Source organism: Elephas maximus, chromosome 22, assembly GCF_024166365.1.
Source record: "Elephas maximus indicus isolate mEleMax1 chromosome 22, mEleMax1 primary haplotype, whole genome shotgun sequence".
Classification (NCBI taxonomy): domain Eukaryota; kingdom Metazoa; phylum Chordata; class Mammalia; order Proboscidea; family Elephantidae; genus Elephas; species Elephas maximus.
In genome coordinates, this window is record NC_064840.1 from 10,080,120 (window position 1) to 10,094,770 (window position 14,651).

Genomic DNA, 14,651 nt, shown 5'->3' on the forward strand with positions numbered 1-14,651 from the left:
GGGCCAGGGTTGCTCTTGTTGAAGCCTGCACTCCTGGCACGCATTAGGTTTTCAACCTATGCCTGCTGAGTTCTTGAGGTCCGGTTAGTCCACTTACCCGGTTCTACACGTGGGGGTCAGCAGCGAGGCGCGATAGGGAAGGGAGGGACCCGGCGAGAACTGCGCCCCTCCAGCCCCCACCTCCGTGGGTACCCCAACCCCCTCCCTTACCCCACTCCCATTGGCCGGCCGGCCTCGGGGCGGGTGGGGGATGGCAGACCCGCCCCGCGTCCCGCCCCGCGCCTGCCCATTGGCGGCAGGCAGGGGGCGTGGAGAGGTCGCGGGCCGAATGGCCCCCAAGTAGTGGCCGCTGCAGACCCGCCGGCACTCAGCTACCGCCGCAGCATGTTGCGCTCAGCCGCGCTGGCCGCCGCCAGCCTCGGGCCCCGCCTGGGCCGCCGCCTCCTGTCCTCCGCCGCCACCCAGGCCGTGCCGGCGCCCAACCCGCAGCCCGAGGTCTTCTACAACAAGGTGAGCCGACCGCCGCCGGATCCAGCCCGACCACGCTTTGTTCTTCCCACCGAGGATCCGCAGGCTGCTGGGTGGACGGAAGCCCCGGTCCGTCGGGAGCCGGACCCCGGGACGTACCCGGCGATTTTGCCAGGCCCGTTACCCGCTTTGGGTCCGAGTTTATCCACTTGGGGCTCAAGGGGTTTACTGTGCTTGATCTTTACGCACACCTCCCCTTCCCGCGAGCATCTTGGCCCCTTTACAGTCCACGTTCCATTATCTAGCTGTGACTTGGGCCGCTTACTGGTTTTGTCCAGCCGTGGTCGTCGTCCAGCGCCAGGTCTCGTCGGGGTCCGTCCTCAGCCTTCGGGCCCCTTAGTCGCGCCGTGTCTGCAGCATCACCCACACAGACATGCATGTCTTTGTCCCTCTTTACAGAAACTTTAAGGTCTTCTTCTTAGTCATCTCTTTTAGCCTTTGGCTCATGACCTCGTTCAGCCAAGTTCAAAGGGAAAGGCAAGCTCGGGAGGGTAGGCGGGGTAATTTTCAGCTAAGGTCTGCAGTTTGCTAGGCGAGGCCAAGGCCACTCTGCGCTGGTGGCGGCTTTCCCCTCTGGGATCGGCAAGGGTGGGGTCTTAGCCTCGGGAGCGCCATCCCTAAACGGTGTCCAGTGTCTGTGTGGCTTCCAGGGAGCTAGCCTTTCTTTGAACAAACCAAGGAGGGCCTTTCCAGATAAAAATCCATCCACAGGGGCAGATTTCTTGCCAGTCCTGGACTCTGGAACATTTTCTCTTTCAAGCTTTGGATTTGAGTGAAGTGCTGGAAGTCGCAGAGAGGAAACTGGCTATGAAAAAGTTTTGTTTGTGGAAAAAGTGTGTTGCACTTTTGAGCTTCAGTTTTTTCATCTGTAAAACGGGAAGGGGGGGTGGGTAATATACACATCTACCTCAGAGGGAGAAAGACCTGGCCACCTGCTCCCAGCCTAGGAAACTTTATGGGGCAGTTCTGCATTGTCACATGGGGTGGCTATGAGTCGGAATCACCTCAACACACGACCACCACCACAACAGAGCTGGCCCCTAGCTGGCGGCCTTCTACAGTGGAGTTGCTTCTCTGGCCCAGAGCTTGACTGCAAGTCTGCATATAGATGATGGGGTTAAGGCACAGCCGTGTGATTTTCAAGACGGTCATTTATGGAGGGATAAAATCGAAAGATAAAATATCCTTTGCATAACACAGGCCAAAAATGCCATGGCTGTTTCTCTCTTGCTATATGCTGCTTAACCAAGGAGTTCATGCGTGGAAGCCTTGAACATCAAAAAGAACAAGCAGAAATATCCTCCAGGAAAAGGCAGCTGTACCTTGTCATTAAGATCTGGTTCTTAGTGCTCACATGGAGGTGAGGACGTGGAGTGCACACAAGCCCTGTAGATAACTGTTCTCCGGATTTAATTCAGGAATGTAAGTTGGGGGAGCAGGTGAATTCTCCCTGCAGCTGCTTTTTTTTTTTTTACCAGAGTTTTTAAAATCATGTAACACAAGCTTATCATGTAAAGCTGCAGAGAGTTCTTTTGTAAAGCTGCCCAGTACCCCACTGCACTCCCTCCAAGAGCCCTGTTCACTGTGGCTGTGGGTCTTGCAGGCATTTCTTTGCATTTACAAGTTTGTGCAAGTGTGTGTGCACGCATGCCTGAGTATGTATATGAGGGAGAACACGCTCCAGATTTTTCTCATTTTGTATATCTCCTAAAAGGAAGTGACATGACTATTTCTTACTATTCTTACTATTTCTTACTCAAGCAGGGTGCTTGTCTTTTACATAAATGAGATCCCACCAGTTACTACTCTAAAGCTCTGTCTCATAACCAATATATCTGGGTTATTTTTCTAAATCAGTACGTTCAGAGTTTATATATCGTTTTCAAGGGGTGCAAAGCATTCCACCCGATGGCAGCACCATGCTGGAACTGGCCCCACTTAAAGGCTCTTGGGTTGTTTCCAGTGTTCAGGTGTTGCAAACCAGCTTGAAAGTCGTATCAGAGGTGCTGGGTACAAACTAGATCATGTGCCTGGGCATCTCCCTGGGTCAGGAGCACCCTGCTCTTTTCAAGGATGGTGGTTATTGGTTCCTTGAAGTTTAATGGACTGTTCTGAGGGCAGCTTCCCAATAACAGCCTAAGCTTTGAAGCTGCTTCTGCTGGCACTGGGTTTTCTCACCCAAGGGCATTTGAGGAGGGAGGTTTATAGGCTCTTGAGGGGATTTCGTACCAGCTTGTTGACTTTTGCCTGGATAGGGGTGGGAGGCAATAGATCTGGTAAGTTGTCTTCTTCCCACCTTTATCTCCCAGCCTGAAAAGGTTGAATCGGACCTTTCTGGGGTCCAACTGCCTCTACTTGTCCTGGGTGGGGTCACGGGGTGGGGGAAACTTTTCGGCTTGGTTAGGAGGATCTTAGGACAAGTTCTCTTTCCCCTACTCACAAACAGGGACCTGAAGGGGGAGCTGAAGGCGGTCAGGCTTCTTGAAGAACAATGTTTCTCATCCTTGACAATTTCAGTGACACACCTCTGTGGCTGAAACTCATTTTCTTTTTTTCATTCCTTATTTCCTTTTGTTTTCTTCCCTAATTTGCAGAGTAATTAAAATCTGGAAAGACAACTCAAAGGAAAACCCAAGGGACGGTGGTCTCACCAAAGTAATTCCTCTGTATGGGGTGTGGCTAGTAATTCAGTCTTCAATATCACCAATCCATATTTGTCGATAATAATAATGAAGACGAGAATATTGCTAGACACCATTTCATGCTTTGGACTGAGACCGCCACTCACTAGCTGATGAAACTTGGGCAGGTTCATTCATTCAAAAGGCATGTACTGAGTACTCCCAGTAACAACGAACATAACAAAACAAGAATCCCTGCCCATGGGAAGCTGGCCTTCTAGAAGGTGGAGACAAAGAAATAGAAATGAAATGTACAGTGTGGCAATCTGCTTCATAAAGATTACAGCCTAGAAAACCCTACGGGGGCAGTTCTGTTCTGTCACATGGAGTCGTTGTAAGTTGAAAATCAATCCAGTGGCACCTTACAACAACATGATAAAGCAGGGAAGGGGGTTGTGTACAGGGGTGGAGGGTGGTGTGATTACACGCAGTACCTCAGCTGCCGCATCTGTAACATGGGCTTAAAATCCCATCTACTTCATAGGGTTGCTGTGAGGATGAAACAGGGTCCTCCTTGTACAGCATTTAGCAGGTGCTTGATTTATGGTTTCTGGTGCTTGCATATTTATTTCATGCGTAAATAAGAGCTAGGATGATAATAATGGTGTTGAGCTTACAGTATAGCAATGATATTAAAAACAGTTACCATCAAGTCAATTCTGACTCATGGTGACCCCATGTATGTCAGAGTAAAACTGTGCTCAGTAGGGTTTTGAATGACTAATATTTTGGAAATAGATCACCAGGCCTGTCTTCCAAGGCACCTCTAAAACCCATTACCGTGCTGTTGATTCCGACTAATAGAGACCCTATAGGGGAGACTAACGGTAAAGTGTTTTTTTTTTTTTTTTAATAGGAGAGAATAAACCTGTCCCCCAGGGTTTCCAAGAGGGTGGACTCAAACCTGAAACCTTTTGGTTAGCAGCTGAGCGTGTTAACCATTTGTAGTACCCAGGGACTCTAAACTGGTTCTTTTGAGTCAATTTCTACTCATAGCGACCCTATAGGAGTAGAACTACCCCATAGGGTTTCCAAGGCTGCAAATCTTTACGGAAGCAGATTGCCACATCTTTCTCCTGTGGAGTGGCTGGTGGGTTTGAACCACTGACCTTTCAGTTAACAGCCAAGTGCTTAACCACTGCGCCACCAGGGCTCCTATACCCAGGGACTCCAGTGGTAATGTAACTGTCTGATGTAGATGGTGTTGTATTTGTAATTTGTTTCCTGAAATGGTGAACTAGGTTGTGGTTAAGTTCAATGGGCGTTTGGGGTAAATTTAACTTGTATCTTTATTCCTAGCCTCTTGAGCACAACACTCAGGAACTAAAGAGTGAATTGAATAAAAGGGAATTTAAAAAGGATCTCCCTAAATAGAATTTTCTGATGATAATAGTAACATATCCTCAGTACAAAAGGGCAAGCATTGCAGAAGTCTGCAGGGTAGGAACTCCCTGGAAATTTGCAGAAACTCGAACAAATATTGCAATACAGTTTGCATCCACAGACACTAGGAAACAAGCCAGCTTGCCCTCAATAGGGAATAAAATGAACAAAATATTTCAGTTATCCAAACAAAAAACCCATTGCCATCAAGTCCATTCCGACTCATAGCAACCCTGTGAGACAGAGAAGGATTGCCCCATGTTTCCAAGGCTGTAATCTTTATGAGGAGCTCTGGTGGCCCAGTGCTTAAGAGCTACAGCTGCTAACCAAAAAGGTCGAAATTGAAATCCACCAGCTGCTTCTTGGACACCCTATGGGGCAGTTTTACTCTGTCCTATAGGGTTGCTATGAGATGGCAATGGGTTTTGTATCTTTATAAGTACTGATCGCCACATCTTTCTTCCGGTGAACAGGTGGTGGGTTCATACCGTGACCTTTCAGTTAACAGCGGAGCACATAACCACAGGGCCACCCAGGCTCCTTCATTTCAGTTACAGGAAGGAATAATTCTATGTATGTAGCAGTTACCAGAAATTACCTGGGTTGTTTGAATAATGGATCTCAAAAACAAAGTTTCCAGAGGGGAAAATGTCCAGCACTCTGCACAATGTGAAACTAATTATGTAACACTTAAAACTAACCAAAAAAAAAAAAACCAAACCCATTGCCATCGAGTCAATTCTGACCCATAGCGACCGTATAGGACAGAGTAGAACTGCCCCATAGAGTTTCCAAGGAGTGCCCGGTGGATTCGAACTGCTGACCCTTTGGTTCGCAGCTGTAGCACTTAACCACTACGCCACCAGGGTTTCCCACTTAAAACTACACAAGACAAAACAGCATTGCATGTGGATAGACATAATCTTCACATAAAATGTATAAAACTGTGCTGGAAGGAAAACCTCCCTGTGGACTGCCTGGGCTGGGCGGCGGAGGGATTGTGCTCCTGGGTAGTGACTAATGGGGACTTTGGCTTTATTTAAAAGTCTTATCTTTTTTTAAAAAATAATTAACTGGTAAGCAAATTTAAAAACAGTCTTCTGATATCCCATCCCTACTAACAGTTGGTATACACAGACAACAAGGATTTGATTTTTCTCATTTTCCTTGGGAGAGTCAGCTGCAGGGCTGAGCAGTGGTTTGGAGTGGCTTCTGAACTGCCCTCAATGGGATCACTCCAGTTTTATTGTTTGTTGAGAAGGAATTTAAAGATCCGCTGCAGAAATCGGTTCAGGCAGCTCAGAGAATAGGACCTGATTCTTGGAATCCCGAAGACAAGGATTTTCACTGGGTTCCTTCCTGCTTCCTTCTGCTTCTAGCAATGGCTTGTTACGAGAACGTTAGTGGCAGGCATGCCGTACCTCCTGCCTGCCCAGGCTCTGTGGGTTGTTTATAATAACGTTTGAAGTCAAGTTGATCCCAGGATGTTTGTGTTACAGACATGCATAGTCCCTGATTGGATGAACATGGTTATTGATCACTATTATCTATCAGGGCCCTATGCTAAGGAGTTTGCCTACATTGTTACCTTATATCCATATCCTACCAACAACCCTGAGCCAAGTGTCCCATCTTAAAAAACAAAACCAAACCCATTGCTGTCCAGCCAATTTCAGCTCTCACAGGACAGAGTAGAACTGCCCCACCGGGTTTCCAAGGAGTAGCTGGTGGATTCGAATTGCCAAGCTTTTGGTTAGCAGCCGAACACTTAACCACTGTACCACCTGGGCTCCGGTCCCAGCTTATAGATGAGGGAAACTAAGGCCCAGGGAGGTCAAGGTCACATAAGGAGTGAGTATGAAACCAAGGTTTCAAACTCAGCACTGTCCAACTGTACCCTTAGTCACGTGGCTTAGTGCTTTGTGGACAGATCCTATGGTCGGACAAGGAAGCGAATCATTAAAGCGCAATTGAATCGAATATTTGAAATCGGAGGGGAAGAGCTATGTTTGTTCACATTTGTATCTCAGCACCTAGCACCAAGCTTGGCAAATAATCACCGCTCAGTAAAATTTTTATTGAATATATGAATGGTTGCCATTTATGAAACTGTGTTTACAATTTTGCGCTCAGGTGTGAGAGAAAAGGTTGCTTACTGGAAACCCAATATTGCCACTCAAAAGGGCCCTCATTGCAAAGCGTTTGAGAGTTAACATGAGCAGGGATATAGGGACACCCAGGGAGTTGCCGAAATTGGCCAGGGGAAGGCGTGCATACGAGATGGAGGTTGCCAAACCCCAGGCACATTGGCAAGTTGAAATCATGCCTGCTTGGCAAACAGTCCGAGGCAGAATCAACCCTTGAGTCTTAAAAGTGGTGAAAATCCAGGAATGCATAATGATAGGCCCTGTGGGGGCTGGGGTCAGGTGCCAGAATGTCTCCAGCAAGGCTGGAAAAGATAACTGACTGCCCTTGGCCTTAAACCTGAACTAACTGCAAGGCTTTGAGAGAATTCTGTGAAGTGTGAGCATGTGCTACATTCTATATTGAAATTGTCTCCCTGGGAATCTTATGATGCAACAGACTGCATCTACTTTCTGTTGGGCAGAGTTACCAACAGTCAGCTAAAAAGCAAATGCCCAGACACACACAAATGCCAGCAGGAGTCACCCATGCGTTAGAAAGCCACAGCTTTGCTCATGTTTTTGGGAAAGTAAGGTGTTCTAGGGATGTGGATTTGAGGTAACAGATCCCTCATCCCTCCGTGCATCTAAGCTTGGTCTAAGATCTTTCCCGAACGTGCTCTGCCTTCTTAAATTGGGGCTACTAAACTGGGTTAAACATAATTTAACCTTTTAACAGGGTCCTTGAGCAGATTATGAATGTCCTTTGTCACCAGGGACTGAGTGTCATTCTGGCTGCCTCCCTGGGGTCCAGCCATCCTGCTCACAGCTCTGCTGTCCCTGCCCCAGCTTCTACACCACCCTACCCTGCCCCCAAGTTTCCGTTTGCAGTTACTAATCTGCTGGAGCCTGGAAAACAAGATAGCCAAGGCTTCATAGAACTGTATGTTTTTCTTTAATTCATCTAATCTAGTTTTTATACAGAAATCTGTCTGCAGTTTGCGAAGATGCTTGTATGTTTGCTGCAGCAGGACTGTTGGGAATGGTGAAAACTTGTGTGTTTGTAGAAAATGGTTAAATGAATCCTGGGCTGTCCATATTGAGAAGTGCTGTCTCTTTTACAATAACAAGGCTGTTTATAGCTGGAATGATGTCCAAGGCAAACTGTTAACTGAGAAAAGGAAGTTCTGAAATGGAAAGTCTGTCATCCCATCAAGGAACCCTGGTGGTGCAATTGGTTAAGCAACTGGCTGCTAACCAAAAGGTCAGTGATTCGAACCCATCAGCTGCTCCACGAGAGAAAAGACCTGGCGATCTGCTCCCTTAAAGATTAAAAAAAGAAAAAAACCCGTTGCCATCATTTCTGACTCACAGCAACCCTACAGGACGGAGTAGAGCAGCTCCATATGGTTTCCAAGGCTGCAAATCTTTACAGAAGCAGATTGCCCCATCTTTCTCCTGTGGAGCCACCGATGCGTTCTAACCACTGAACTTCCAGTTAACAGCTGAGCACTTAACCACTGCTCCACCAGGGTTCCTACACCCAGGGACTCCAGCGGTGATAGAACTCTGTCTTACGTAGGTGCTGTTGTGTTTGTAATTTGTTTCCTGAAATGGCGAACTAGGTTGTGGTCAAGTTCAGTGGTAGTTTGGGGTCAATTAAACTTGTACCTTTATTCTTAGCCTCTTGACCACAACACTCAGGAACTAAAGAGAGAATTGAATAAAAGAGGATTTAAAAAAGGATCTCCCTAAATAAAATATTCTGATGATAATAGTAACACATCCTCTGTACAAAAAGGCAAGCATTGCAGAAGTCTGCAGGGTGGAAACTCCCTGGAAATTTGCAGAGACTTTAACAAATATCCATTGCAACATTGCTTGCATCAACAAAGATTAGGAAACAAGCCAGTTTGCCCTCAGTTGGGAGCAAAATCAACAAAATATTCCAGTTGTCCAAACCAAACACACACACACACACACACACACACTGAAACTGTTGCTATCAAGTCGATTCTGATACATAGCCACCCCACAGGACAGAGTACAACTGCCCCACCGGGTTTCCAAGGACCGGCTGGTGGATTCGAACGACTGACCTTTTGGTTAGCGGCCACCGAGCTCTTAACCACTGTCCCACCAGGGCTCCTCCTGGCACACAGCAAGTGCCAAATGGAGACCCTGCCTCCTCCCTCTTGCCAGCCCCAGCCCCTCCCCTCTCCCCTCACCTGCACCACTGCAGCCTCCCTGGTTCTTACACCTCCTTCTGTCCCCAAGCTCTTCCTTGCTGTGACCTCTCAGGTCTCCCTTAAGTGGCGCCCCCCCCCCCCCCCCCCCAGGACCCCTCTGTCTGCTGGAGCCCATGAGTTTTGGCTTTTCACTTGGTAGGCTTGTTTGTTTCTCAGGTCTCCGCTCACTAGGTTGTTAGCTCCAGGGAACTGGGACTTTGCTGTTTTATCCACGATGCCCACAATGGCGAAGGCCCTCAGTTAAGCTTACTGAATGCATAGATGAATGCATCCAATTTTTACAAGACAGAGAATTATTTCTTAAAATGCACAGAAATAAGAGTAGTTTGATAGAAAAGCTCTAAACATTTGATAATTGTCCCGATTCAAAGCGTCACCTACCCGTCGCCAGCATCGGGAAACTGAAAAGGAAGTGAGCACGGAGGTGCCCACCCCCACCCAGGGTGACCTAGTTAGGCCTGTTACATAAGTCAAGCTTTGCATTTCAAGGCTGAGAGGTAAGAATTTGGCCTGGAGTCCCCCCTGGTGTTTATTCAAGAGAAGTTGCCATGAAACTCTCATCACTTCAAACAGAACTTGGCAGGGATCTAGGGCTCAGTTTAAGAATAGTTCCTAGTACCCCAGCTGCCCCTTGGCTAGGGCGGGGAGAGACCATGAAGGTCTGGCTCTAGGGGACGGGAAATGGGAAATCGAAATGGGAGGAAGGCTCCTAGTTCCTGGTGAGCAAACCCAGGCTTATTTTATCACGTGAGAGGATGGATTGTTCACCATTCAGCCTGCCTCTCCGTTTGAAAGCAAATCAGTTACCTGGAAGGGCACCAGAAAGCCAAACTCCTTGCTGTTGAGTCTATTCTGACTCATAGAGACCCTGCAGGACAGAGCAGAACTGCCCCATAGGGTTTCTAAGGCTGCCTCATCTTTCTCCGGAGGAGCAGCTAGTGAGTTCAAACCGCCAACCTTTCAGTTAGCAGCACTGTGCCACCAGGGCTCCTCCCCAGAAGAGCAGACCCCTGCAAATTCTGAGCTTTGAAAGGCAAATAGAGGCCTTTGAGTGATCTTTTCAGAGTCCTAGTCTAAGATCTTTGTGTCCAGGGAGAAAGGGGCAAGGCCAGGAGGGAGCTTAACCTGACAGGCCTGTGCCTCTGCTTCTTTTCCTGCTTTCTGATCTTTGTAAAATAATGAATGAAAACTGTGTCTCAGGACAAACTAATTTAGAATGCTGCTGTGCTGGGAACAAGACCGAAAGGTCATACAGATGCTGGCCCTTTCTATAGAGAGTCTGTAACCTGGGAAAGATGGGGGGTCTGGAGTGGATAGTACTGAGTGCGGTGCGAGACCCGCTGGGTGTGAGGGCCTGGCTTAGGAGCTTTACATGCCGTGGTGCGTTCCATCCTCACACCAGCTCCCAGAGGCCTCATCCGCAGGGATGGATGAAGCACCTGCGAGGTGAAGAGATTGGCCCAGGTCACAGCTTGTGTGGGGTGCAGCTGGAATTTGGACTCTGGACACCACCCAGAATAAAGATGGGAAATCAGCATAGAAATGGAGTTTCGAAACTAAGAGCTCTAGCCTCTGTAAGGGCTGACCCAGATGGTGACTGGAAGCTGGAATTGGAGGAACAACTGGGCAAAGAGCACAGGCCTGGGAGGCCCAAAGGCCTGGGTTCAAGTCCTGCCTCTGCCACTTACTGCTGTGTGACCTTGAGTAGGTGGCTTGACCTCTCAATCATCCTCGGTGGATTGAAGAGTAAGAAGCTCCCCTTCTAGGTTTGCTGTTAGGGTTCAGTGGGAGTAATCTGCGAAACTAAAGCTCCTGGTACAGGGGCTGCCACAGAGTGAGCAGCTAGTAAATAATGGTTAGCTGTTTCCATGACACACAGGAGGCTGCGTGGACATCCTCTTGGTCAGTAGAGTAGTGCCGGGGCCTGCCCAGAGTAAACTTTCATACCCCAGAGCAGCCAAGCTGTCCCACCTGCTCAGCCTGTCTCCTGTCCCTGCTTTTGCTGGCACTCTCCCTCCTCAGATGCCTCACCTGTGAAGCCAGACTGATGGGGTGGGCAATGAAGGATGAAGGGGGTGGGTGGGAATGAGGCTGTCAGACAGGAGCCTGCACAGCAGGTGACAATGGGGACAGATGCTCAGCACATGGCTGTAGCCTGCGTGTGCCAGGCCCGCCACAGATGTTAACCAGTAATCCTCCTGGGAGTCCCAGGAGCTTCTCCTCCACATTCGTCAGGGAGCCAGGGTGGCTGGGAAATGGCAGCCAAAATTTGAACTTCTGCAACTCCACAACGGAAAGACAAACAATTAAAATATGAGCAAAGGGCATGCATAGACATTTCTCCAGAGAATATACAATCGCCAATAAGCACATGAAAAGATGCCCAACATCATTAGTCAGGAAAATGTGAATCAAAGGCACAATGAGATACCACTAAGTGGCTATAATAAAACAACACAAGTAGCGTTGGTGAGGGTGTGGAGAAACTGGAACCCTTTTGCATTGCTGGTGGGAATGTAAAATGCTACCTCACCATGCAGTCTGGCGGTTCCTCAACAAGTTAAACATAAAATTACCATATGACCCAACAATGTCACTCCTAGGTACATTCCCAAAACAATTGAAAGCAGAGACTCAAACAAACAAAGACTTGTATGCGAATGGCCATAGCAGCACTATTCATAACGGCCAAAAGGTGGAAACAACCCAACTATCCATCCATCGGCAGCTGAAGGGATAAACAAAACGTGGTACATAAATACAATGGAATATTATTCAGCCATAAAAAGGAATGACGTTCTGATACATTTTACAAGTGGATGAGCCTCAAAAATATTATGCCAAGTGAAAGAAGCCGGTCAAAAAAGACTACGTATTGTAAGATTCCATTTATATGAAATGCCCAGAATAGGCGAATCCATAGAAAGCAGGTTAGTGGCTGCCAGGGGCTGGAGGGGAGGGGAGTGGGGACTGACTGCAGATGGGTCTGGGGTTTTTTGGGGGGTGATAAAAGTGTCTTGAAACTTGATAGAGGCGGTAGATGCACAGCATGGAGAACGCGCTGCATGCCGTCGCACTGTTCACTTTAGAATGGCTCATTTTATGGTATGTGAGTTGCACCTCATTAAAAAAAATTTAAACTCAGGTTCTTCCAGCTTCTGAGCCTGAACCCCTTTTGCCATGCCCATTACCCACCCCCCCTGACCCCCACTGTGAACACTATTGCTCCACCTCCCAGCCCTCCTGCAGGAAGAAATAAGGTGTCATTTCCCTAAAGATTAATGATCAACGAACTAATGTGAAATCACTCAAACATGGATTTCAAAACAATCTAGGTTAATGTTTACCCTCATTATTGTCTTATCAAATGCCCGGGGCCTCTTACTGGGGGAAATACTGAATTTGAGCCTGGTAATGGCAGCAGCCCTGTCACTGTCACATTGCATGCTTACCACGTGCTCAGTGTGATGCAAACATGGGTGCGTCTTCTCCCTGAACCCTTTCACCCTGCTCTCCGAGGAAGGTACTGTTGTTATCCCTGCCTTGGAGAGGTGAAGTGACACAAATGCATTGCTGCTGAGTCAATTCCAGCTCATAGCAACCCTACAGGACAGAACAGAACTGCCCTATAGGGTTTCCAAGGCTGTAATCTTTATGGGAGCAGGCCGCCACATCTTTCTCCTGCAGAGCGACTGTTGAGTTTGAACTGCTGACCTTTTGGTTAGCAGCCAAACGCCTTGGAGTGGCACAACCAGGTGCAAAAAGAGCCTGGAGTCACCCAGATTCATGGCCACTGAGCTGTACCCCACCTCCATGGGCTCTGCTGGCCCTGAACTCTTGGGTGTTGGCATGAACCGGGCTCCAGGCTTGGCTTGATGGCTTGGTCTTGTTTATGGTCACAGGCTCTGGCCAGAGTGACTGCAGATGACTCCCCAGGGTCTTAACCTAGGGCCAGGCCATATTGGGATGCTGAGGCTATGGAGCCTCCTTGAGAAAGGAAAGCAGAGTAAGCCTTGGACTGATGTCCTTGCCTGCACCTTGCCTGTTGGACTTTGCCAGGTGACATGGCAGGGAGCCCCTTCCTGAGATACCAGCTTTCCTAGCCTGAGGGAAACAGGTTCCTGGGAAATTTCTTCTCTGCGCTCCCCTGAGGCCATCACCAAGGTTCCTGAGGCAGAGAGAAAACTCAGCTCTTGGTAAGCAGCCTTTGGCAAGGACCATTTCTCAGAGAGTGAAGCCGCGCGCTCCCACCTCCCTGACATTGGCCTCTTTAAGTGAGCATAAAGGTTCACACACAGGGTGGCCTTGAGTCAGAACAGACTCGATGGCAACTAACAACAACAAAAAGTCTCTCCCAGATATGGCTGTTATTACTCAAAAGTAGCAATCACAGTGATTGCTAAGGAGACGGAGTCATGAGCCAGGAGCCGAACTGAGGGTTTCACAAGACCTGCCGTGTCTCTGATCCCATCTCCTATCACTTCCTTCCTGCTTCACCAGTAACTCTGGCTACCTTAGTTTTTCCTCAAATGCAACACACTTTTCCTGCCCCAGGGCCTTTGCACTTGCTATCCCTGCTGCCTAGACCACTTATCCTCTGTCACTTCTTTTTTTTTTTAATAATTTTTATTGTGCTTTAAGTGAAAGTTTACAAATCAAGTCAGTCTCGCACACAAAAACCCATATACACCTTGCTACACACTCACAGTTACTCTACCCCTAATGAGACAGCCCGCTCTCTCCCTCCACTCTCTCTTTTCGTGTCCTTTTCGCCAGCTTCTAACCCCCTCCACCCTCTCATCTCCCCTCCAGGCAGGAGGTGCCAACATAGTCTCAAGTGTCCACCTGATCTAAGAAGCTCACTCCTCACCAGTATCCCTCTCCAACCCATTGTCCAGTCCAATCCATGTCTGAAGAGTTGGCTTCGGGAATGGTTCCTGTCCTGGGGCAACATAAGGTCTGGGGGCCATGACCACCGGCGTCCTTCCAGTCTCAGTCAGACCATTAAGTCTGGTCTTATGAGAATTTGGGGTCTGCATCCCACTGCTCTCCTGCTCCCTCAGGGGTTGTCTGTTGTATTCCCTGTATTCCCTGTTGGTTGTAGCCAGGCACCATCTAGTTCTTCTGGTCTCAGGATGATGTAGTCGCTGGTTCACGTGGCCCTTTCTGTCTGTTGGGCTCGTAATCACCTTGTGTCCTTGGTGTTCTTCATTCTCCTTTGATCCAGGTGGGTTGAGACCAATTGATGCATCTTCGATGGCTGCTTGCTAGCATTTAAGACCCCAGGCGCCACTCTTCAAAGTAGGATGCAGAATGTTTTCTTAATAGATTTTATTGTGCCAATTGACTTAGATGTCCCCTGAAACCATGGTCCCCAGACCCCTGCCCCTGCTACGCTGGCCTTCGAAGCATTCAGTTTATTCAGGAAACTTCTTTGCTTTTGGTTTGGTCCAATTTTGCTGACCTCCCTGTATTGTGTACTGTCTTTCCCTTCACCTAAAGTAGTTCTTATCTACTGTCTAATTAGTGAATACCCCCTCCCACTTTCCCTCCCTCCCCCCTCTCGTAACCACAAAAGAATTTTTTCTTCTCAGTTTAAACTATTTCTCAAGTTCTTGTAATAGTGGTCTTATACAATATTTGTCCTTTTGCAACTGACTAATTTCACTCAGCATAATGCCTTCCAG

The 14,651-nt window shown here is 48.1% G+C and overlaps 1 protein-coding gene across 1 annotated transcript in view; it reads left to right on the forward strand.

Moving 5' to 3' along the window:
• Nucleotides 1–291: 291 nt before the first annotated feature.
• The window catches only part of ALDH2 (aldehyde dehydrogenase 2 family member), a 36,838-nt gene continuing 22,478 nt past the window's right edge, over nucleotides 292–14,651 (forward strand). The window contains exon 1 of the mRNA XM_049865526.1: nucleotides 292–510. Coding sequence (XP_049721483.1) covers nucleotides 385–510 — 126 coding nt within the window. The 5' untranslated portion in view covers nucleotides 292–384. The remainder of the gene's footprint in view (nucleotides 511–14,651) is intronic.